General features: G+C 45.0%; 2 protein-coding genes and 1 long non-coding RNA gene across 3 annotated transcripts in view; 2 read left to right on the plus strand and 1 right to left on the minus strand.

Moving 5' to 3' along the window:
- ZBTB1 (zinc finger and BTB domain containing 1) overlaps nucleotides 1-10271 on the plus strand; it is a 24623-nt gene extending 14352 nt beyond the window's left edge. The window contains exon 3 of the mRNA XM_017807458.1: nucleotides 8432-10271. Within this exon, the coding sequence (XP_017662947.1) occupies nucleotides 8432-8468 (37 nt within the window). The 3' untranslated portion in view covers nucleotides 8469-10271. The remainder of the gene's footprint in view (nucleotides 1-8431) is intronic.
- LOC108493751 lies at nucleotides 5645-15964 on the minus strand. Its single transcript, XR_001873596.1, has 5 exons — nucleotides 15902-15964; nucleotides 14941-15019; nucleotides 14411-14586; nucleotides 10307-10390; nucleotides 5645-6631 (listed from the first exon to the last, which is right to left on the minus strand). It is a non-coding gene; the product is annotated as an uncharacterized LOC108493751 (long non-coding RNA).
- Nucleotides 15965-16150: 186 nt separating this feature from the next.
- On the plus strand, nucleotides 16151-18713 carry HSPA2 (heat shock protein family A (Hsp70) member 2). The gene has a single exon (XM_017807462.1). It carries the CDS (start codon nucleotides 16415-16417, stop codon nucleotides 18317-18319), a length of 1905 nt encoding a protein of 634 aa, XP_017662951.1. The 5' UTR covers nucleotides 16151-16414; the 3' UTR covers nucleotides 18320-18713.
- Nucleotides 18714-23334: the final 4621 nt, after the last annotated feature.

Genomic DNA, 23334 nt, shown 5'->3' on the forward strand with positions numbered 1-23334 from the left:
AATATTTAGCTATAATGATTGTCTTAGAGGTGAAGCAGTTAGTCAGGTGCTGTAGGGGAAGAGCTGGGGGCTTGATGCACTGCACACAGTGATTCTCTGACATGCATGTTATCCGTAACGGTATCAGCTGTGGCTGGATTGGGAAAAGCAGTCAAGGGAAGTGAGGGAGAACTGGAGAGCACTGGGGGAGTTGGTGAGAGAGTCTTGTGGCACTGGAATAGTGGGAAGACTGAGTGGGAGAAGAGATCCTGAGTGGGACGGAGTGGCAACAGCAGCGGGGCAGGATTAGAGCTGTGCAGTGGGAAGCAAATCCCAAAGGTGGCATGGAGGGGGTGGCTGAAGGAGTGGATAAAATGTCCAGTAGATGCCTGTGAGACTGGAGTGAGAATGACTCAGCTTGGCTGGGAGAGCTGTCGGCCAGAGCCATGAGCTCACTACGGCACAAACTCGGATTGCGGAGCTCGTACCAAGGACGGCCGGTCCCGCTGCCCCAAGGGCTGCAGGGCCACAGCAGGGCCCAGATTAAAGACCTCGTTGAAAAGGAGGAGGTGACCTCTGCAATCTAAGGGATCACTCCTGAATACAGTGGAGGGCTAAGGGTGATTTATGGAGCCTCCTGCTCAGGATCAGGAGCCCTCGTTTACAGTGTATTGGTCTGAACTTGACCCAGAAATGTTTCCCAAAAAAGTTGACTTCCTAGTGTAAATAGACCTGCCAACTACAGAAGTTAAATGGACGAACTGGGAATGATGGTATTTATGTAAACTACCTAACTTTATAAACACCCTGGAGTACCTTTGTTTTCAGTTATAAGCTGTGTTGCAGTAACAAAATCAGTTTGTTAAACCTTTCCAACTGAACTTGATGGTTTTTTCCCTGTTCTAATGAAACAAAACCTTGGAGTTCACATGTATGAATGTCCAGACTAAGGCTCACAAAAGAGCATGAATTACACTGCAGGGAAGTTTAGGAGCAGATCTACTTATGTGTAGGCAGAGAAAATCAGAATGACTGAAGTAGCCTGAGAAGTGATCAAGGGCAGTATAGGAGAAGAAATCAAAGGTACTAAGGCATAAACAAGTCAGCCTGGCTTGCAAGTGGACAGGGAGAGTGTTTAAGGTGACATGTAAAAGTGTGCAGGGGAACAGAATGGCAGCGTTAAAAGAAAAGGCTGGGAGTGACAGAAGGAATTCGGCTGCTGTGAACGGGGAGAAGGCCTGGGTGCTGAGGCAGCCTTGGGCTGGCCAGTCCTGAGTGTTCTTCCCAGAATGGGGACAGCATCCTCAGGAGAGTGAAGCGATGGTGTTTCAATGCTCCTACCATGATAAAAATGATTTAATGTGGAGACAGAATGAAAACAGACATGAAAAAAAAAAAACCAACAGCAGTTACAATATCCTGGAAGTTTTGCTGTTACTTGAAGGGGAAGCAAAAATATTTCATTGAGAGTTCTGTTTCCTCTAATTTGTACTTTTCGGTCACATAACATTGTTCCTTTGCATCTCCTTAGTGCACTATGGGGAGTGTTAGAGTGTTAAAGCAGTTAAGGATCTTTAAAACTGGAGGTGTAAGTGTATCACATTGCACAAGGCATAGCCAGAAAGAAAGATTTGCTGGGTTCTCTAACTTATATTTTTAAGTGATTTGCTTTTCTTATTTTTGGAGGCCTTCTCTCTGTTCTGTTGTTTTTCTCATTTTGGCAGTGGTGTGGGTTGCAACCCTGAAAATAATTTATAAGTATCCAGCCTAGCTCTTAGTTTTCAGGATTTACTGAAAGGTAAAAAAAGGGAGTTAGCAAAGACCTAGAATGAGCTTTAAAATATAACAAAAGCTGTTGCACTTCTTTCTCAGTTTCAGAGGAGATTTTTCAACTGTTAATATATATATACTTGTAAATGCTTGTTGGCAACTTCTTGGTTCAAATAGTATTTACTTTTGTGTATAATGATATTTGTAGCCAGGTCTGTGGAGAAATCTTGATTTGAATAGATTAGAACATCACAGAATTCTAAGAATTGAGGCTTTTATTAGGGCTCTTCCCTTTTTAATATTTTCAGTTGATGGTGAAAATACAAGTCAGCATATTTTTTAATCAAAGCTGAAGACAGAAAATGTACTGCCCTGGAGAATATATTAAAAATACATTGTTATAAATGTGAAAAGTTTGACTACAGCATTGCATTTGAATACTCTAGTGCAAAACCATCAAGAGTCTCAGCTATTGCTGAGGACCTGAGTTTGCTCCTGGAGGCAGTGCCACCTTGAGCCCTGGCAGCCTCTTCTTCCTCCCCATTAGTTTCAGCTCTCATATCCCCTGTGTGCCACCCTCTCCATTGTAAAAAAGCACGTATTTATGTCGCTTCACAATGAACTGAATCAAAAAATGGGCTTTTTTTTATTCCCTATGGGGCTGTTCTTTGGCTGGACCAGTTTCCCGCTGTGCTTCCCTCTCCATCTCTGTGTCAGATCTTGTGCAAGCACAATAGAAGGGGTGGCATGAGGGGAGGAATGAGTGGCTGGGAGGGGGCTCGTTTGCTTAAACAAGCTGTACCAGAACTCAAAGTTTGTCCTGAGTTTAACTCGGTCTCTGTCTCCCCCAAGCATCCTTGGGGAAGCTGAACTCTTACATTCGTGTCCTGTTTCCTGATAAGGAAAAAGGCAGCCCAGCTTCTTACAAATGAGACACATCTCTGCTTTCTGCCCTCTTCGTGAGAACTGGAAACCTTCCTGCATTCAGCTCATCCCACAAATATGCTCTGGAGCTTTCTCAGTCCTCCTTGAAGCAGGCTGTGCAGTGCTCCGCGCCACTGGGTTTGTGTGGTTGGCCTGGCCCGGGGCCAGGAATGAGCTGGGCCCCTTGTCTGGCCAAACACCAGGAACGGCTCCCACCTTCCTCTGGCCTTCATGCCCTCCAGCTGTGGGCCCAGGAGCAGCTGTGGAGCTCTCCTGCTGCCCTCTGTCCCTCACTGCTTTTCGTAAGGGGAGAAAGTAATCTCATTTTTGGTCTGATACTGGAAGCTCAGGATAATTCCGTGTGTGAATTAAGGAGATGCTGGCAGTATCTGTTACTATCCCTGTGTGCCTGCTCCTGACTTTTAAGTACTTCTTAATCTGAAACGGCTAAAAATCAAATCTTCTGACTTCCCTAGTTCTCAGTTGGTTTGATGCTTCTCACAGACTTGGAAGCCTACAAGATGAAGCATGACTAATTTGACTTTATAAAGTCTGCTGAAGGCTAGAAATTAGGAACATGTTTTTAAAAGCTGACATTTCTGTAGTTCTCGGCTATGAACCAGTTTTGTGTATTTTCTTCCAGCTTCCAGAAAACTCCTAAAATTTTGCTGTGCAGTGTATTCTTGAGACATGTGAGGAGGCTGAGATTTTGTAGGGGAAAGATGGCAGAAATCAGCACACATTTTATAAATTAAGTGTCTTTTGCCACTTTTATAGTCGCTTCTACAATTCTGGAATTAATTGTGATTTTATTTTTTTCATGAAGAAAGACAAATCTTAATTTGTAACAGGGCAAGAGAGCTCATGACTCAGGAGTCACTTCATCGTGACTATAAATATTCAGCCCTGAAACAAACAGCCCCATGTTCCTTTTTATATACTTGAATGACCAGTGCCAATTTTACAGGAGAAAAGCTATCAGATATTTGTTTCAGTTATTTTTGCTCTCAAATGTCTTGTAGGGTGGATTCTGTTGGGTTTTTTTAAATTAAAGACACAGGAAAACAATACTTTGCCTCATGCTTTTAGAGAAACTGTTTTCAGTAATTCACTCACATTCCCTATGTAAGAGTAGTTGGAAACATGTTTTTAAAGTTTCATATTAATGTATTCAAGGGAACATAATAAAATTATGAGATGAGAAATCAGCAGGTGGTCCAAGGCCAGGTTTTAACTGTCTGCTTTGTGTAGCCAGCGTGGCACACCTCACCCCGAGAACCTCGATGTTCAGACATGGTCAATATCTTTGATTCCCTTGCAGAAAAATGAAAAGGTTTAATCCTTTCCTGTGCCTTCTGGCTTACTAAAACCATAATAAATCTTCCTGCAGCTACAACCGCAACAACAATGCTGCATCTAGACTTCCCGGTGGGAGAAAAAAAATAAAATAGTTCAAGAATTTTCCTCTTTGACAAAGTCCTGTTGCTGCTGTTGTTTTCACTCCAACTCAACTGTGATTTGCATCAATGAGATTTTGGGGTGTACTTTTTTTGTTTGCAAATAAGACATGATCTTAGATAAGTGTGTCTTGTGGTTCTGTCGATATTGCAAGACTCCTGACAGGCAGTGAGAAGAGAGCATTCCTTAAAGGCCTCCAAATCCTGGAAGCTGTGTGGATTGTAGGAAATCCACTGGAAATCAGGACTGTTGTAAATCCTTGGTTTCTCAACTTGTCTGTCAGGCAAAGTGCCACCAGCGCCAGCCATTGCCAAGGTCTCTGCAGCAGCAGTGTTGCCAACGTGAAAGATGCAAAACTCAGTCTTTCGCCCTCTCTTCTCCCCCATCTCCCCTGATGACAAGGTTGCTCTTTTAAAAATTCATCCTTTTGACTCTTCTATCTGCCTTCTGGTTTTTTTTTTTGTTTTTCTTTTTTTTTTTTTGTAATGGGAAGCTTTGCGTTCTTCCTGTTTTAAAGCAATGACTAGGGCTAAGAACTTGCCTTTTCTAATAGTTCTCACCTGTTCAGTTGAACCTACACAACTCAGTAATACCTGTTCTCTCCTTTTTAGGTAACCATCCCACTACATTGCGGATGGTCACCAGTGGGACTTCTGCTTCTGACTCCCCAGAAAATGAATGGGAGAAATAACATAAGGTCCTTCTCTCCATGGCAAAAGCCACAAAGACCATGAAAGTTTGTGGAAATGCAGATACGCTGGCTAAAAATAGAGTTTGCTGAATACCATAGATTGCTTTTGGTTTTGGCAGCAGATACCCAGACTTCTGGTATCGGTTACGCTCCTCCCTTTTACACAAGTCGTCGTTAGAGCATTTATTCAAGATGCTAAAGATGATGCCTCTGTTCCCTTCCTCCCTATGGGTTTCCTACTGGTACCTGCTGGTAGAGAGTCCCAGCTACCGAACTGTTGAGGTTCTCTAGCCATTATGCAAAGCAGAGATATTTTAAGAGACAGAATCTAAAATATCCCTCCTTTGGGAAAAGGATAAATACAGTAGCACTGGAGGAAGAGGAAATACAGGGTAGGATCCCTTGGAGCTGATGAAGGAATTGTCTTAGTATGCCCCACAGCCCAGGAGAGAGCTCAGATATCTGTGCTGCGTTGTTATCAGGTAGATTAAATAGAAGTTGTGTACACTTACATATGCCGTAAAATATGACACAGTCTGCATGCCTGCAAGTCTGAGGGTTAACCCCATCTAGTCTGCTTTCAGGCAGGGTTGTGTTTCACTCAGATTTTAGTGACTGTTGCTACCACAGTCAGTTCTGCCAGAAAAGACACAGGTCCTGATGAACAGTAACTAAAAACTGGAAAACAACTCAGCTCTAAGACACAAGAGATCTGACAGTGATTGTTACAGTTCTTTCAGCTTTAGTTTGCTGTACAAAGAGTTAAATAGTTCAAAGGCAGTTTCCTTTGGAGAATGTTTATTTGATCAAGTTCAGTGTGGCTTTAGACCCCAAATAGAAATACCAACTTCAAACAGAGCACTACTATGAAAGTAGGAATAGTCTAGTGTGGCCTTCCAGACCTCACAAACTATGTTGGTTTGTTACACAGAGTCAAAACAAAGATGTCCCTTAGAACAGATATACATTAACTTAGTGTAGTTCACACACCACATCTTTTATCTCCCATCTGCTTCTCTCCCCCGTCATTTGGGCTGTGCCAAAGTAACTCAGATCCTGGATGAACTATAGACTTTCCAGGGAAGAGCATATATCGTGTGATTGGGCCAGCCAAACTACTTAGATTGCTGGAGAACAGGCTTTGAGTGCTACTGCTCCTGTTTACTGAGTCTGAAGTACTACATCCTTTGGATTTTGGAACAGTGCTTTGCTTTTTGATTCCCTTTACACTGCAGAAAGAGGGTGAGGAAGAACCCAGTGGGTGCTTCTCTTAAATGGAGTCTGTAAGATCTTGTTAGCTGGGAGGTGTTGTTTTTTTGTTTTTGTCAGATCCTTAGCTGGCTGACTCTTCAGACTTCTAATAAATGCACTAAGCATTAAAAAGCATTTTTAATATATGATGAGATACACCAAGTTCAGCCACTTCATGTAACAGTTGAACCCATGCAGATGCTGTTTGCACAAGTATATGGTATCTGTGCCAAATCTGGAGAGTTCTCTTTGATCTGTCTCCAGATCCTCCTTTTATTTGTAAACATCCAGCTAATCACAGGCTTCCTCCGACTTTGATGAAGTGGAAGGAGCTGCATCCTCTGTAACCTCTCCGAAGGGCTGGAATTCTGCAGATGTTCAGGGATACGGGGAATGGGGCTGTGGGTGCCATCTCGTGGCTCGCTGGGAACGCGCATGTTCCCATTTCCAAAGGCTCGAACGTTTCCGCTTGCTGAGAGGAGGGTGAAGCTGATCCTCACACAGCTGTGAATCCCCAAAACAGCTTCCGTTCTTAGGACAGCTGGGGGATTTTAGAGCCTGCGAGGAGGGCACAACGTTTTACCTCTAATCTGTCTTGCTGTGGGCTGCAAGCTGTCGGCAGTGCCAGCAGCTCTGTGTGCTCACCACCCCACCCCACCGCAGTTGGCACTGATTAGCAGCATTTTGCAGTCTCATTGGAAAAATATTTAATATTCACAGGCAGCCCACCTTCCCGCACTCAGAGGTGGTCCCACACAGCACAGTCAATGTGTCTGAGGGTGGTGGTGTAATGAAGTTCAGTCGTGTGCGTGAGCTGTGTGTGATCTGCAAGTAACAGAGATCTTTGACTGCAAAATGCAGCCCGGCATCCTAATAAACAGCAATGCTAAACACTGATGTTGCCCGGGGAAAAATAATGCTCACATGCATACAGTAGTTAGAATGGCTTTTCTCCTTCGTTAGTTTACAAAGAAAAGAAGTACTTCCTGGCTTTTGAGCAAGTTATATAAGAGCTACTTTGCGATAACAGCATTGACCCAGTGAATTCCCCTCCAAGATTTTAAGAACGTGTTAGGTAGACAAATGGATTTGCCACCAGAACCAGCAGTACTTTGACAGCAGTAGTTTGCCCAAGGCCTGCTTCCCCCATTGACATCACCCTCATTGCAGGCAACAAAAGCCTTTTGTCCCAGTTTGCTTTTTTGCCCACCACCAAGTGTGTGACATGGCACAGAGGGCAGATAGAACACACAGAGCAGCCTGGGCCTGGCACATGCTGTGGGTGAGGGCCTGGCCATGTGTCACACGGGGCTCCCTGCAGTGCACACCAAGTGTGGAGCACTACTCTGCAGGCTTTCCCCTCAAAGGTGTGCCAGGAAATTCAGCCCTGAGCTGGCCTTGAGGATGCTCTGGCAGGTAAGTAATGCAGAGAGCCGATAAACCCGGCTTCATGTGCAGCCTTGAAGCCTGCCCTGCTCTGCAGTGTAGACATAACCACTTGGTCCAGGAGTACCACAGTGTGCATAGAAACATCAAGTGTAAATTAGAAGTGGAACAGTCATATACTTTGTACAATTGTGATTTACATATCCAGAGAAAAAAAGTGTACCAAAAAAACCCTCATGTCCTCAAAAGTTACATTCATGCATTTCCAATATCTTGTTTGTTCGTATGGGATACAAAGCTGCTCATATTTGTCATAAAATATTTTGGTCGAAAGGGACAGAAATTTTAAATACTTGTATAATTTATCTGCTTTTAACCTAAAATAAGAATTTGAGGAAGGGGGCTAAGTAAATACATAGCAGTTATCTCTGAGTTAGGCAAGGGAAAAAAAACCCACAACCAAAAATAAAGGCAAATATGAAGCAGTAAGAAGTATTCCAGAGTGAGCACGTTTCAAGCTATGAGAAGTCCAGGCTTAAGGGAAATTATACTCGTGCAATTTTTTTGAGCATCCACTAAGCCAAGCCATAAACCACTGCTGGAAAGTAACACACACAGTATCAAAAATAACTTCTGTGAGGTTTGGGAAATGAAGGTTTTCTTCAGCAAATCTTTAGCTGTTTTGAAAATGGAAGGCAAAGGAGAAAGAAACAAACAAGTTTCTGAAACAATATCACAACATTGTTTAAGGCTGTGTTTTGGTGGGGTAGGGGTTGAAGGAAATGAACTGTATGGCATTTAAAAAGAGCTCCTGACTGTGGTGGGTGCTCTGAATATAACTGAAGGATGGGTATTTAGAGTAAAACCACACATGGTGAGGTGGGAGGGACCACATCGTGCTAGCAAATACAGTACTGCAGTGTGGGCTTCTGACTTTTAATATTTTTCTTGCATTTCTTTTCTGCATGGCAGTAGTGAAATAGGGACTTCTAAGCTTCTGAACAACTGAGAGAACCAGGTTTGAAGAAGACATGAGGAAGAACTGGTCGTCAAAAGATTTCATAAAACTCAGAACCACGTGTGCCAGATCTGAGTTGGCACCACCTTTGCTTTTTTGACACACTGCAGCAGTCGCAAAAGGCACCAAAGCAGTCAAATTAGAACATGCAGTAAAAGTTGTTTTGGACTCTTCTCTGTATTATAAAACTTACTTTCTTGTGACTCTTATTTACACCTGTTACAAACAAATTTGAAGTCTTTCCTGGAGCAGACAGCCAAAAGAGGCAGATGCCAGGTGTTCAGGGCTGCACTGAAATGAGTTTGCAGAATTTGCTATTCATGTGCTGGAGTGCTCCTTTTCTGAAATGAGGCTTCTTAGAGCTGCTGTCAAAAACTGTTTAGATTTTTTAGTTTAAACATTACAAGTGTATACTCATGTACAATGCTAAACTATCAAGTGTTAAAAAAAAAAAGAGAAAAAGAAAAGAGTACAAGGTGAAAAAAAAATCTTAAAAACTGAGGACAGGGGGGCCCTGAGGAAGGACAGGATGGTGAGAGAGATCCAACTGACCTGATTCCCCCTGCTGCCATGATCATCATTTGCAAGCTGAAGAGGACCTTCCACGAAGCACAGTGCTTGTATGTGGAAAGTAAAGAAATGGTGCTCTGGTCTTATTACAAGAATGGTGAGAAGTTTTTACCAACAAGGAGATGAATAAATGTGAAATAATCTTCATAGGGCACAGGGTGCACCTTGTTCTGCATCTAAGCCTTGCAAAAGCTGGCTTGAAGAGGAGAATCAGGCATTCATGTTCAGATTTGAACATCTTAGGAATCCTAATGTTTCCAGCTAAATTAATGGGGGAAAAACTCCCAAACCTAACAAAAAGACCACTAAGGCAGTAAATGTTTCAACTTAGGGCAAGCATGGATTAGAAAAATATTAATTTCTTTTGCTTCCCCCAAACAACAGTGGATCAAATTAAGACATGTAAGCAGACTAAACATGCTGATTATATTCTGCTGTAGTTACGCATCTTATTAATTCTACTCATGATTATAAAAGGATGTTTCATTGTTCACTATAACTGTTATCTCAAGAAGAGTCTGTCTATAATTTTATTTATATTTGGCATCATTTTCATTACTGTTGTTACAAAGTGTGTACAATATTGTCTGTATTGCAGCTTGTATAGGGCATGTGTCTGTGCTTGATTTACTCTTTTATAGTTTATAAAGTTGCTATACAAATGCAAGAAAAGATGTTCAGGTATCTTTGAATGTGGTTGCTTAATCTAATTACATAGCCCCAAAGTTTCAGCATACAGATGTTGAAGGCATCAGCTCTATTAACACATAACATCTTAAACATTAATACAGGCATTTTAAAAGCCTTCAGTGCAGTATTGGAATGCTGACACTTCTGTCCTAGTGGCTTTATGGAGCAAAGGGGAAGACTGAATATCTGGGCAAAGCCAGATACCATTGGGGACTCTATAGTGAGAAGGCACAATATAGCTGGGAAATCTAAATGAAAATGGGATGTCCTTTCCATAGAGAACAGAAAGGACCTGCATGGTAGGACCACCACGAAGCAGAGGAGAGAAGGGAATATTATAGCACCACCTAAAGATAGGCCTTCAACAGTATACAAAGTGTAGGACACCTAGAACAGGCTGTGACTGTTCTGTAACTCAGCAATTACTTGTAGTCTATGTAGAGTATCAGTAAAGACATTCCAAGTTAGTTTTCATAATCTTTAAAGCTTATTCTGTGCTTTGCTACAGTATCTTTAATAAAATAATCTTACAAATCTGCTTATTATTCTCATTTAATTCCATCTTATACCTGAGTTTATAACAGTCCTGGCAACAGAGTGAAGTTCCAGTTACTGCCTGCTTCATCTGCTCCTGTGTTTTTCCCATTCACCTGCTAATGACGAGGGAAAACAGAGATGAATAAAAATCAAATAATCTTAGGAATAAAAAAATAAGAAAAATTTATAGCCCTGCTACAGTTCAATTATTATGCAAATTCTTCACACTAAGCGTTTAAGTAAATCTGAGAGATTAATCCCACTGTATTGATCTGAGTATGAAGTATTGGTCTTTGTCTGTGTTTACAATACACTGTTTCCCTTGTTTAAGATTTATCATCATTTTCCAGTTTTACAGTTACTGCCAACAATTATTGTTTTAACCCCATCACAGCAGTTCTAGATAAAATTCTCGGTTTCCTTTATTCACCCCCTGGACTATATAGAATATCCTTTTAATATCTTCCAACAAGACCAAGCAGAATTCAAGTACATTAAAAGACAAGATTAGAATTCAAAATAATCCTGGTGATCTGAAAACGTAAGATACTATTTAATAGGAACAAGTGCAAGCTGAAATTATAAGATGTGCAAGTAAAGGAACAGGGGCTTAATTGCTTAGAATCACAGAATGATTTGGGTTGGAAGAGACCTTAATGACCCCCTGCCATGGGCAGGGACACCTTCCACTAGACCAGGTTGCTCCAAGCCCCATCCAACCTGGCCTTGAACACTTCCAGGAATGGGGCAGCCACAGCTTCTCTGGGTGACCTGTGCCAGGGCCTCCCCACCCTCATAGTGAAGAATTTCTTCCTTAAATCCAAACTAAATCTACCTTCTCAATTTCCCTGGAAAAGAATTGATGGGTTATTCTCAATCAATTCTGAAAATGAGTCTGCAGCATCCTGCTGTTGCAAAAAAAAGGTAAAAACTGAAATGTCTAAACTGGGGTATAAATCTGCTCCTCCAGAATCACAAAGGCATGAGCTGGTGATGTCTCCAGTTTTGATCATAGCACTTGAAAACTAAGATACAGGGTGCATGCAGAGAATCCAGAAGAAAGCAATGAATGTCTGGAAACAGAAAGCTACTCTTCCTTGAGCACAAGCTGAATGATTTTAAGCAATTTTACAGAAGAGATGGTGGAGGGAAAACACAATGATTTTCATATATGTAAAAGCTGGTTACAAAGAGAAACAGCACAACTGTTTCTCATATCCACAGTCAATATGAATAAAAATAATTGCCTTAAATTGCAAGAAAGGAGATTTTGGTTAAACACAAAATGAGACTAAGTGACCTATTGAGGTCCTTTTCTGATCTGATTCTGTGATTACTTGCAAACTTTCTGCTTTAAAGTCACTTGCTTATGACTGTCAGTAGAGCTGGGATTGACTGCAAAAAAAGGAGGCTGCAGTTACAGGAAGGAATAAGGAACTGACTCCCTTAAATGCACAGCACACCAGTTTATCTAGTTAGCACTAGTGATACTAACCTCAGCTTTTAATCATGCCTCAGCAAACTGTCAGAAGTCTCTGTAAATAAATGCGCTTTAAAACCACTTAATTATAAAATAATTATTCCTTGAAACATCAAGCAGTAGTTTAATCAGTGTTGACAACTTCCATGATTTTATTGAGTCTAATCAACCTGCGGCAGCCTGGTTTCAGTTGTGAGATGGTGTAATCAGCTATTTTATGTATTAAAAAAAAATTAGACCTGCTAATTCCATGGAAAATCCTAAAAGTGTAATCTGAACATATGCTAAAGATTAACAAGCCAGAAGGTGAACAAAGCCACATATGTTTTTTAAGCTCATAATTTTAAACTAGGTTTATAATTTTCAGATATCTGACTCATGATTTTTGAACTCCTGGTTTGGCAGTACGAAATTACAGTGCCCTATATTCTGCTCTTCTGAATACTTCCATAGTACTAATCATGCATTTGTGTAATTTGCCAAACACATGTTATAGAGATTTGCAGAACTCTGTTTGTTATTCACAAAAACAAAGGAACACTTATTTAAGAAAGATCATGTCTTGTGGCTGCCTTTTAAATTAACAAGGAGCAGCTGCGCACAAATCCTGAAGGTACGTAAATACAAGATAAGTTACATAGTTCCCCCCACATAAATACGATTTTTAATGCAACACCTCGTCAGAAGAACCCTGTCATTTTATACACCAGTAGTTCTTGTCTGAATTCCAAGTACTATACATGCATTTGCAAATATAAGTGAGATGAAGAATTTCAGTGATGAAAAGGTATTATGACAAAGTATTATTCATTCTTAGAACAGCAGTTGCTTAGACTTTTCTGAACTGATTGCTGTATTATAAAATAATTCATTTTCACCAATACAATCTGACTTATGCAATAAGTCAGATAGATAGTTAAATAGATAGTTAAATAGATAGTTTTTCTAGGGAAATGGGTACTAGCGAAATGGATACAAGGGAAATGGATATCAGAATTTAAGGTCTAAGGTCTTCTGACTGTCAGACCTGAACAGACCATTTCAACTTTATCATAATGATCCGAGTGGCTGATGTCTGATTGAACTGTAACTTGGGTTCAGTCCTATTTTTATACTCCACTGCCTTATGAAACACGTGGGGAAAAATTTTCCTTTTATCAAGATAAAGATAAGGGTTGAGTTCTCAGTTCTGCTCCAGATACTGAGCTCTTGTTTCACTGAAGAAATCTACATATCATCTTCATTTCTGGTTGGGTGGTGTAATGGAGAATAGCCTACGGCGTATTACATAGTGCTGCCAAACAGGAGACAGGGGTGCTTTATCGATCCTAAACATAAATTAATGGATCAGAAAGGCACCTGCCACTTCCTGAGGTGCTGACTTGCTTTTCTGGAAGTTACAGCTCACAGATTCAGGATGGGGGAATAACAGCAATTGTTTTTTTAAAGCGAAAATCAGACTTGTGCTGAAGTCCTCCCCATAAAGCTCACTCTTTAATTTCCGAACCAGTCGGTTTGGCTCACCTGTACTATGACTGCATATGAAGCAACATAAAAGAGAATCATGTGTCTCTTCCCATATGAGAGGATGACTGCATGGATGAGTTGGTTCACAAACTGCTGACAAAAAGCAGGCTGGTAATAGCTCTGCTGAGAAGAGAGAATAGGTCTAATGAGGTTTTAGAGGTTGCTCCCTCTCGTTAGACGGGACTTTCTCTAAGGACATCAGTAAGAGACAGTGGCAAGGACATCACGTGAACTTCTGATTAGGAATGAAGGCTTAAAAAACAGCTCAGACCTAGACATATCATTGTGTAAGAAGAAAACAGCACCTGCATACTCAGCTGGAAAAGAAATACTTCTGCAACAGGCTGAATGAAATATTTGTAGCCTGAGTCCACAGACCTTTGGATTTTTCCTGAGAATGGCCACAAGTGTCTCATTTACACCATTGGCATTAAAATGGTGTGTTCATACATTCCTTCAAGATCTTTTCCCTAAAATTTCTATAGCAAAACAATTAAAGTGATGAAATGAACAGGACCGAGAAAATACTCTCAGGGTGAGCAGCAATCCAGTCTCTGGAAACATCTCTTTAGCAGGTTATCAGCACATTTGGGTATCAGCACAACCATATCAGGGCCAAACTAGTTATTGGGCCAAGGAAACTCCAAACAAGTGTTGTCTGGAGCTCATATTTTGTGCCTGGGCTGATAAAGCATAGGTAAAAGCTTTGGGCCAAATTAATGAAATGTCACTTCTAAATCTGATAAAACTGTTAGATTACAGCTATACTTAAATGACACTTCCAACTAATTTTGCTGCAAAGACTGCATATTGTGCTAATCAATATTGTTGTGTTATTTCTTCCTCCATTTGTTCTTTCCATCTCTTGTTTCTGTACATATGTTTTTGGGTCAGGAATCCTCTTTTTGCTCTGAAATAGCAAGGTCTGAGTTTGTACTGCAGCTATCAAAACAGGGTTCTTGTGCATTACCAGTGTTCCCAAGGGACAGTCCTCACAAGGATACAAATAATAAACAACATAAACTTTTCAGCTGAAATGGAATTTATCAACCTCCGCTCTTTGTATTGCCCTGGCATTTCTCCCTGCTCCATATAATACAATCAACTGAATGAAGTAACAGTGAATTACAGGAAGAGATGGTTCAGGGATGAATCAGTCACTGGTCTAACTACAAGAGAAACCGACACCCTTCTCATCAAAGAAATCTGCACACAGCATATACAGAGCAGCTCCTGTCGGAGGTGGGGACAGCCGATGGTTTCCATTTTCCATTGACTTCTTTTGGATTTCTCTAACGTCAGAACCTGTGTGAAAAAAAAAAGACCAGAATCTGTGGAAGAATAATAGTTATTTAAGCATGTACAATATTTATGGTCAGAAATTGAGGCTCTTCCACCTCAAAAATACATACACACGATACACAAAGGAGGTGGAGCCCTCATTTCTTATAAAAAAGCTTTGAAAAACACACTAATGGAAACAAGGATGTTTTTGATCTGGAGTTCCAGTGCCTGTAACAACTGTGTGAGTACAGATCACTCTGGGAAAAGCTGTAACATTTTCTGCAAGGCCTGCTACAGCATATTGCTGAGGGCCAGGGACAAAGCTAATGAAAGATGATTTAATCACACAGCAAATTTAATCCTTCTCTCATGTACCTTGTAAAGTCTAAGGGCAGCAGACTTTTAGTAACACTTATAAAACAGCTACTGAAAAGGAGCAGCTCACTAAGACTCCCTGGAAAAAAAAAAAAAAGGTCTCAGGATGGTGTTTTGCCCTCCTTCCTACAAGTGGAATATTTTGCAGTGTTTGTCTCAAACCAAGGAGAAATAATTTGGAGGAACCACAGCAGGTTTTCATGTTTAATATATTTTCATCAAAGCACTTTCCTAGCTCCGAGTTAATAGCTCCACAGCTTTTGCTAAACGTAGGCGTGACGACATCTCACATTAGCACAACAGACAAGAATTTAGAGGCGCTTCAAGAATGGTCACCGCGCAGGAACACGCAGCAACAGGGCCCCCAAATCCCGCACTGGGGCCATTCCCTGATGCCAGGGATTCCCTGATTCCCTGGTGCCAGGACAGCAGGGGAGAGCTGTGGGTTACACCCTGAGTTCTGATGCCGGGATAGACCAGCCCGGTGCCATTCCCTGAGTTGTGGTGCTGGGACAGGAGGGGACAGCCCGGTGCCATTCCCTGCCCTCAGGTACCCTCCCGCAGCAGCCCCTCAGCACCGACAAGAGGCTCCCTTGGCTCGGGGACAAACCGGCCCCGCTGTCCCCGGGGAGACCGGGGATTGTCAGCCCGCCAAGTTCGGCCGAAACAAGGCTAAAAGGGGGCTCGGCGGGACTTTCCCTCAGCCACGGAGGGAGGGCGCGGAGTGTGTGCGTTTCTGTAAGGGACGTTCCGCCATGACAGCCCGGGGGTCTCCGCGCCCGTGGGGGGCGGCCGTTCAGCCCTAACACAAGCGGGGGGAGGCTGAAGGAGGGTGTGTATGGGAGGGAGGGGGAGAGGGCGGAATTTGTGTCGCCCAGCGACCAAATAAGGGTAAATTCCCCAGCGCCGGGGTTGAGCACTCAGGAATGACAAGCAGCGGGCGGCGGCAGCGCGCACGAACCCGCGGCCCCCGCAGCCCCCGCGCCCGGCGGGTCCGACCGGGCGGAGCGAAGCGGCCACCCAGCCCAGCCCCCGCCCCGCCATTGGGCAGCGCCGCTGTCAATCTTCGGCATGACGTCAGCCCCCCGCTGGAACTTTCCAGCAGACGCGCGCGCGGGGGCGGGGCGAGCACGCAGAACGGGCGGTGATTGGCTGAGGGCGGTGGCGCACAAGAAAAACCCGGAAGGATCGCGGCCGCGGGGAGGGGCCGGGGCCGGGGGGATGCGCGCTCGCGTCTCTGATTCGCCGGGAGGCGGGGGGCGGGCGCTGGCCGGCGGACCGCGGGGACGATTGGCCGGAGGGTGGCTCTCGAGGCGTCCGGATTGGCCGTCAGGGTTCTGGCAGGTTCCAGAAGCGGCGGCGGCGGGCATAAAAGAGGCGGCGGCAGCGCGGGCCGGGCACATCGCGCCGCGGCGGCAGCGGGAACGGGCGGGGGAGGCACGGACGAGGCAGCAGCGCACAGAGCACCGACACCATGTCTGCCAAAGGGCCGGCCATCGGCATCGACCTGGGCACCACGTACTCCTGCGTGGGTGTATTCCAGCACGGCAAGGTAGAGATCATCGCCAACGATCAGGGCAACCGCACCACACCCAGCTATGTGGCGTTCACTGACACCGAGAGGCTCATCGGTGATGCTGCCAAGAACCAGGTGGCGATGAACCCCACCAACACCATCTTCGATGCCAAGCGCCTCATCGGCCGCAAGTATGATGACCCCACAGTGCAGTCAGACATGAAGCACTGGCCCTTCCGTGTGGTGAACGAGGGTGGCAAGCCCAAGGTGCAGGTGGAGTACAAGGGGGAGATGAAGACTTTCTTCCCAGAGGAGATCAGCTCCATGGTGCTCACCAAGATGAAGGAGATTGCTGAGGCCTACCTGGGGCGCAAGGTTCAGAACGCTGTGATCACGGTGCCGGCATACTTCAATGACTCCCAGCGCCAGGCCACCAAGGATGCTGGCACCATCACTGGCCTCAACGTGATGCGCATCATCAATGAGCCCACAGCAGCCGCCATCGCCTATGGCCTGGACAAGAAAGGAACCCGGGCCGGAGAAAAGAATGTGCTCATCTTCGACCTGGGAGGGGGCACTTTTGATGTGTCCATCCTTACCATTGAGGATGGGATCTTTGAGGTGAAGTCCACGGCTGGTGACACCCACCTGGGTGGGGAGGACTTTGACAACCGCATGGTGAACCACTTTGTGGAAGAGTTCAAGCGCAAGCACAAGCGCGACATCGCTGGCAACAAGCGGGCGGTGAGGCGGCTGCGCACGGCTTGTGAGAGGGCCAAGCGCACCCTCAGCTCCTCCACGCAGGCCAGCATTGAGATTGACTCCCTTTTTGAGGGCATTGACTTCTACACCTCCATCACTCGTGCCCGCTTCGAGGAGCTCAATGCTGATCTCTTCCGTGGCACCCTGGAGCCGGTGGAGAAGGCTCTGCGTGATGCCAAACTCGACAAGGGCCAGATCCAGGAGATTGTGCTGGTGGGTGGCTCTACTCGTATCCCCAAGATCCAGAAGCTGCTACAGGACTTCTTCAATGGCAAAGAGCTCAACAAGAGCATCAACCCCGATGAGGCTGTGGCTTACGGTGCTGCCGTGCAAGCAGCTATCCTGATGGGAGACAAGTCTGAGAACGTGCAGGATCTGCTGCTGTTGGATGTCACCCCTCTGTCCCTGGGCATCGAGACAGCTGGAGGAGTGATGACTGCTCTCATCAAGCGCAACACCACCATCCCCACCAAACAAACTCAGACCTTCACCACCTACTCGGACAACCAGAGCAGCGTCCTTGTCCAGGTGTATGAGGGTGAGAGGGCCATGACGAAGGATAACAACTTACTGGGCAAGTTTGACCTCACAGGCATACCCCCAGCACCCCGAGGAGTCCCCCAGATCGAGGTCACTTTCGACATCGATGCCAACGGTATCCTGAACGTCAGTGCCGTGGACAAGAGCACAGGGAAGGAGAACAAGATCACCATCACCAACGACAAGGGTCGCCTCAGCAAGGATGACATCGACCGCATGGTGCAAGAGGCAGAAAAGTACAAGGCAGAGGACGAAGCAAACAGAGATCGGGTGGCAGCCAAGAACTCCCTCGAGTCCTACACTTACAACATGAAGCAGACGGTGGAGGATGAAAAACTGAAGGGAAAGATCAGTGACCAGGACAAGCAGAAGGTGCTTGACAAGTGCAAGGAGGTGGTCTCTTGGCTCGACCGCAACCAGATGGCTGAGAAGGAGGAGTACGAGCACAAGCAGAAAGAGCTGGAGAAACTCTGCAACCCGATCGTCACAAAATTGTACCGGGGAGACGGAGGGGCCGGGGCAGGCGGCTCCGGCGGCCCCACCATCGAAGAAGTAGATTAAAGAAGACTGAAGCACAGACTGGTTTATGGACAGTTGCTCCGTTCTTTGCTTTGTTGTTTTTTTTTTTTCTAACGTTTAAGGAAAACGTCCTTGCCGATAACAGAGTTTATTCTGTTGGGTGTGTATAAAGGCAGATCTGTCAGCTTGGTTTTGATAAGAGGGAAGGCACGTCCTGCTTTATAAGGTTAGTAATAGACAAGTTTTGTTAATTCAGATACAGCTGTTTGTACTCTGGATGTTTGTCTCTGTCTCTGTTCTTAAAGTTACCACTCGACTGTTGCAGTTGACAAGTTTCAAGTTATGCATGAAAATCTTTACAGAAGATTAAAAGAGAAAATGCCAAATTCGGTTTCTGGAAATTCTGGTTATAAATAAAATGTATTTAAAGCATAAATCTATCCTCTTTCTCCTCTCTGTGAAGGGATAGTAGTCGGAGGGGGTGGAGGGGCAGGTGAGGAAAAACTTTCCTGGCAGTGTCTGTGGCTCCTGGGACCTGCCCTGCTGGGGTGACGAGGGTGGTGGCAGTGGAGCAGGGGGATGTTCGGCTCCGGAGGGGCAGTGGGAGAGAGCACGGGGGCTTCCTGAGGGGAACCCAGCCTGGGCTGGGAGCTGGGGAGGGGGTGCTGGTGTCACAGCCCCCAAACCCTGCGGCTGGGGCAGTGGGAGAGTGGTCCCCAGCACTGCCACGGCAGGGAAAAGTTCCGCAGAGGTGCGGGTGCTGTTTTCGGGCGGGAGCTGCTCTTCCCCGCAACTGGTGTCTGGCGCTGGAGCGCCCGGCACGGGAATGCTGGTTGTGTGCGTGTGGCTGGGGGAGAACAGCGGGGAAACGAGGACAACAGAAATAGTCCTGCTTGGCAGGTGGTGGGGCTCGATAAAATAGAGATCGGTTTGTGGGCAGCTGTACAAAGTGCTGAGATATTCTTGGGTTGCTTGTCTGCACGCTGAGCTTTCAATACTTTACTGAACGTGTTTTTCCCCCCTCTTTAAGACAATCAAAAGTTAAGCTGGCGAAGACACCCCCAGCGCTGGGAGCGCTGAGTAAGGAGCCGGTATGCTGGGCTTAATAGAATAAGCAAAATTTGTAGTAGTTAAACTTGTCTGACTTAGCTGCAAACTGTCTGCAGAGTTGTTCATTTGTTTAAGAAACCAAAAAAAACCTCCGCAGGCAGCGTTTCAGAGTCCGAGGCGCTGCGAGTTAATGAGCTCTCATGGAGGATCCTGATGGCACGCACATTTCGGGCTGGCTTGTCCTTTAAGGGAAAAAACTGCGGAGCCGTGGGCGGCTGGAGGGAATCGGCCGCCGTGTTTTGGTTTGTTCCTCGTTTGTATGTGGGAGTGTTGGTGTCCCGGGAACCACGGTGGGGGCTGCCCTGACAGCCCTCCCTGCTGCCAGGAGCTTTTAGAACTCTTTGATTCCTTAAACTTGTAGGTCATGTATATTTTAAAAAGAAAATCTATAAAAAGTATTCTGTGACAAGAAAGCAGACAAAAAATACACGTGTTCAGTATTTAATCATCAGCACAGGTGTAAGACTCTGGTTTACTACGTGGATTTTTCTCTCAGCTCTTTTTTCAGGGCACTGTCTGTGGGTTTTCTCTTCACCAGCTACAAATGGGGGTTACAGTTGTAGTGGGGTGAATGTGAGGCTTGTAAAAAGCTTGTTTGATCAGCTGTTGTTGCAAATGATTCAAAACCACTTCAGGTTTATTGAATGGTCCGTAGGTAAATGGCAGTGCCATCACAGTGAGATTGGAGAAGTCAATTGCAGCAACTTCAGCACCTGCTGAGGGCTTCGGTGACATCTCTGAAGGCTTCAGTCAGGCTGGGTGGTCTTGGTGTTCAGGTACACAGCATTTTCCTGGCAGTCAACCTCTTGTTTTCCAGGCTGTGACATAAAAATGACCCCTGAGAATGAGAAGATACTGCGACTTTTTTTTTTTTCCCTAGGAACTAATAAATAAATATGTTTATGAATAGGACTAGATTATCTATAGTGAAAAGTTGTTGCTGCAAAATGTAATACTCTGTCAGGTACACGTTTTCCGAACTGAAATACCACTACCCTGGGATGACAATAAGAAATAGGTCGTGCCCATTTTCATTGTAAATGCAGGCTAACTATTTTTTCTATTAACCAACTGGTAATTGCCCTTGCCGCATAGTTTCCTTTACTTTTCAGCTGTTGGTTTGCATTCCTCAGCGTCGCTTCTCAGTTATTAAACACAATTTTTTGTTATTTAAGTGTAGTGCAGAGCTAATGTAGCTAAATGTGCACAGCAGTTTGTCACACACCTGTGCTGTCGTCTGTCCTTCCCCTCACCTTGGCCACTGCTGCCCTGTGCCTGTTTCAGCAGTGGGGCAGGCAGGGAAAACAGCAGAGAAGTGGAGTCCCTGTCCATATGGTTTAAGTACCCCAAGGGCTGAGGACAAGAACAGGGTAACACTGGGATAATTTTTTTTTTCCCTACGAAAAAGGTATTTTTTGGTTGGACATACCTGGACTGCATGTGGGGTATGTAAAGGATTGGAAACTTCTGCTGACTTACATGCTTGGGAAAAGATTTGAAGTCTTGAGGCACAACGTAGCCTTTCAAGTATGTGAACAACCCCCCCACAATGCAAGAGGCAGAAAACGTGTAGGGCTCAGAGCTGGATTCCTTGCATTCATTCACTTAGTTTATAAAACAAAGAAGAACTTTGAGTTGATTTTCAGTATAGTGTAGTTACCATGGAGTGAACTCTGATCCTGTTAGTGGAAACTTCCCACTGCCTCCAGTGGGTCTGTATTTCCACCCCGCTGCAGTTTCTTAAAGAAATAAAGTTAATTTCCCAAATGCTGCTCCTCATTTGCACATAGGTGCATTTGGTGTGTACGTGTCATTCTGGGGAGTAGTTGCACATTTCAAATGAATTTTGCAAAGCCAGGAAAATAATCTTGTCTAAAATCTGCAGTTTCATTGCTTTCACAGCCGGTGTCTCTCATCCTTTGCACTGTCCTGACTCACAGGGAAAGCCAGCTGCTCCTGTCAGAATCAGAGGCCTGGGCTTCTGAACTTTGCTGTTCTCAAACAGGACTGTGCAAGAAAGACAAAGTCCATAGGAAGAATATAAAGTGGTTGTAACTTCCTAGCACTTGTGGAACTGCTGTATTAATTTTTGATGGCCCCGTATATTTGCTGATTGAGTTCGGATGGTATTGTTTCCAATAGAGGAACACCCATAGCATTAATACTGGAGAATTGAATCACCCAAATTAAACCCCCTAAGTGCCTTAGCACCTTGCTCACGGTGCATCCAGGTGCGGAGTGGTGCAAAGCCACCCCTCCCATGTGTGGTGCAGGTCACCCTGCAATTCCTCGCTTTGCAGGGGAGAGGGAAGAGCCAAAAAAAGACAAAGCCAAAAGCATTACTAAAATAACGTGCCATGTGAGAGCCCTCGGAGGGAGCTGAGGACAAGGGAGCTGTCTGAGGGCAACCCACTCGGGAGCTGGAAAGTTGAGACGTGCTTGGACAGGCTGTGTCCACCCAGCCGGCCGGGTGAGTCAGCCCGTGCCCCGCCGCCTCCGGAGCGTCTGTTTGAAGTTTTGCAGAAGGACTGAGCAGACAAGCTGCAGCCCTGCTCATCCCTTGTGATACCATCTTAAAGGCAGGAATGAATACATCCCAGCAGCCTTCCTTTTATCTCTCGGGAGACACTGCGTGGAGCCCTGCAGGCTGGGCAGCATTTCTCCTGGGAGCTGCCTGTCATTTATTTGAAAGGTTCTCCTTGAAGGTTTTGGGGCTCTGTGGGGTGCAGCCAAGGAAGGAGATGAATGATCTTAGGACTGCACCATAAATTTTGTCTTCCCCATTGTGAGCCACTCCTGTGGATACTTATGAGGAACAGGAAGAAAGGGAAAAAATGCTCAGGGAATTCACTTTTCCGGTCTTGGCACTTACACTAAATAACACGGGCTTACACCCAGGATGCGTGCCTAATTTTAAAGTTCCCTTTTTCAGTCCTGTCAATGTGTTGCAAGGTAATAGCGTTCCAAGCTCTGCTTATTTCAAAGGTGTTCCTCATTTCTCCTTCCTGGCCCTGTGCCTGGCATGAGTTTCCCTTTCTGTGTCCCTTTAGAGAGCGCACCGTGGTCTCATCTCTGCTCCGTCAGGGACACTGTACCTTGGCACAGGGCAGTCCTCTGATATTAAACCAGCAAAGCATGTGGATGCTCTTACAGCAGCGAAATTATGTTCTGTAGTTGTTCATCACAGGAAAGTTATCACCCCTCCCTACCCCACAGCGAAACAAGTTATGCTAGTAAAGCCTCTTTAGCACACCTATGTGGGTCAGGTATCACATCTCTCCACCGCTCTCATCCACATATTTATGCAGGCAGAAGCCTATAGCATAGACCTGCCTCTAGAGTAGATTTTGCTTGCAGCAGCATGCTGATTATAGAGTTGGGCAGGCCAGCATTTCCAGATGCAGCAACATATTTCACTTCCACATATGAAACAGCAGTATTAAAACCCCCTGATCCAGCCTTGCATGACCCATTTGCCTTTACTCTCTCCTGTATCAGTAGGGTGGAGACAGAGACAAGCTGGTTCCTCTTGTCATCCCAATAACAGCACCAACCAGGAATTTTATAGAGGGGAGAAATTTCCCTCTGAGAGCCAACACTTTCTTTCATAGTCTTAAACAAAATCAAGAGCATAGGAAATTTGTGCTCCTTTTCCATTGCTAAAGATGTTTTCTTCCACCATTCAGGAATTGTTTTTTGTATGTTGGCCTATGCAAAAGTTGACAGGTTTCTGTTGCATCCTGGACCAAGAAGTGTGAAGTCATCCTTGCCCATGCTTAGGTAGCAGTTAGCAGCACCTGTACCCTCACTGCTGGAGCCGTTCAAAATGTTATTGCTCCAAATGATTTGCAGGTCAGGAATTAAAATCTGTTTTGAACAGGATTAAGGAGACCAAAACACTTCCAGAAGTGGCAATGCTATGTACTTCAGGCAGGACTCTATTGAAC

This window comes from Lepidothrix coronata, unplaced genomic scaffold (genome assembly GCF_001604755.1).
Source record: "Lepidothrix coronata isolate B3197 unplaced genomic scaffold, Lepidothrix_coronata-1.0 Scaffold19, whole genome shotgun sequence".
Lineage (NCBI taxonomy): Eukaryota > Metazoa > Chordata > Aves > Passeriformes > Pipridae > Lepidothrix > Lepidothrix coronata.

Bases quoted from the DNA above. Each gene is read 5' to 3' on its own strand.
- HSPA2 (XM_017807462.1), top strand. From the start codon at position 16,415: ATGTCTGCCAAAGGGCCGGCCATCGGCATCGACCTGGGCACCACGTAC.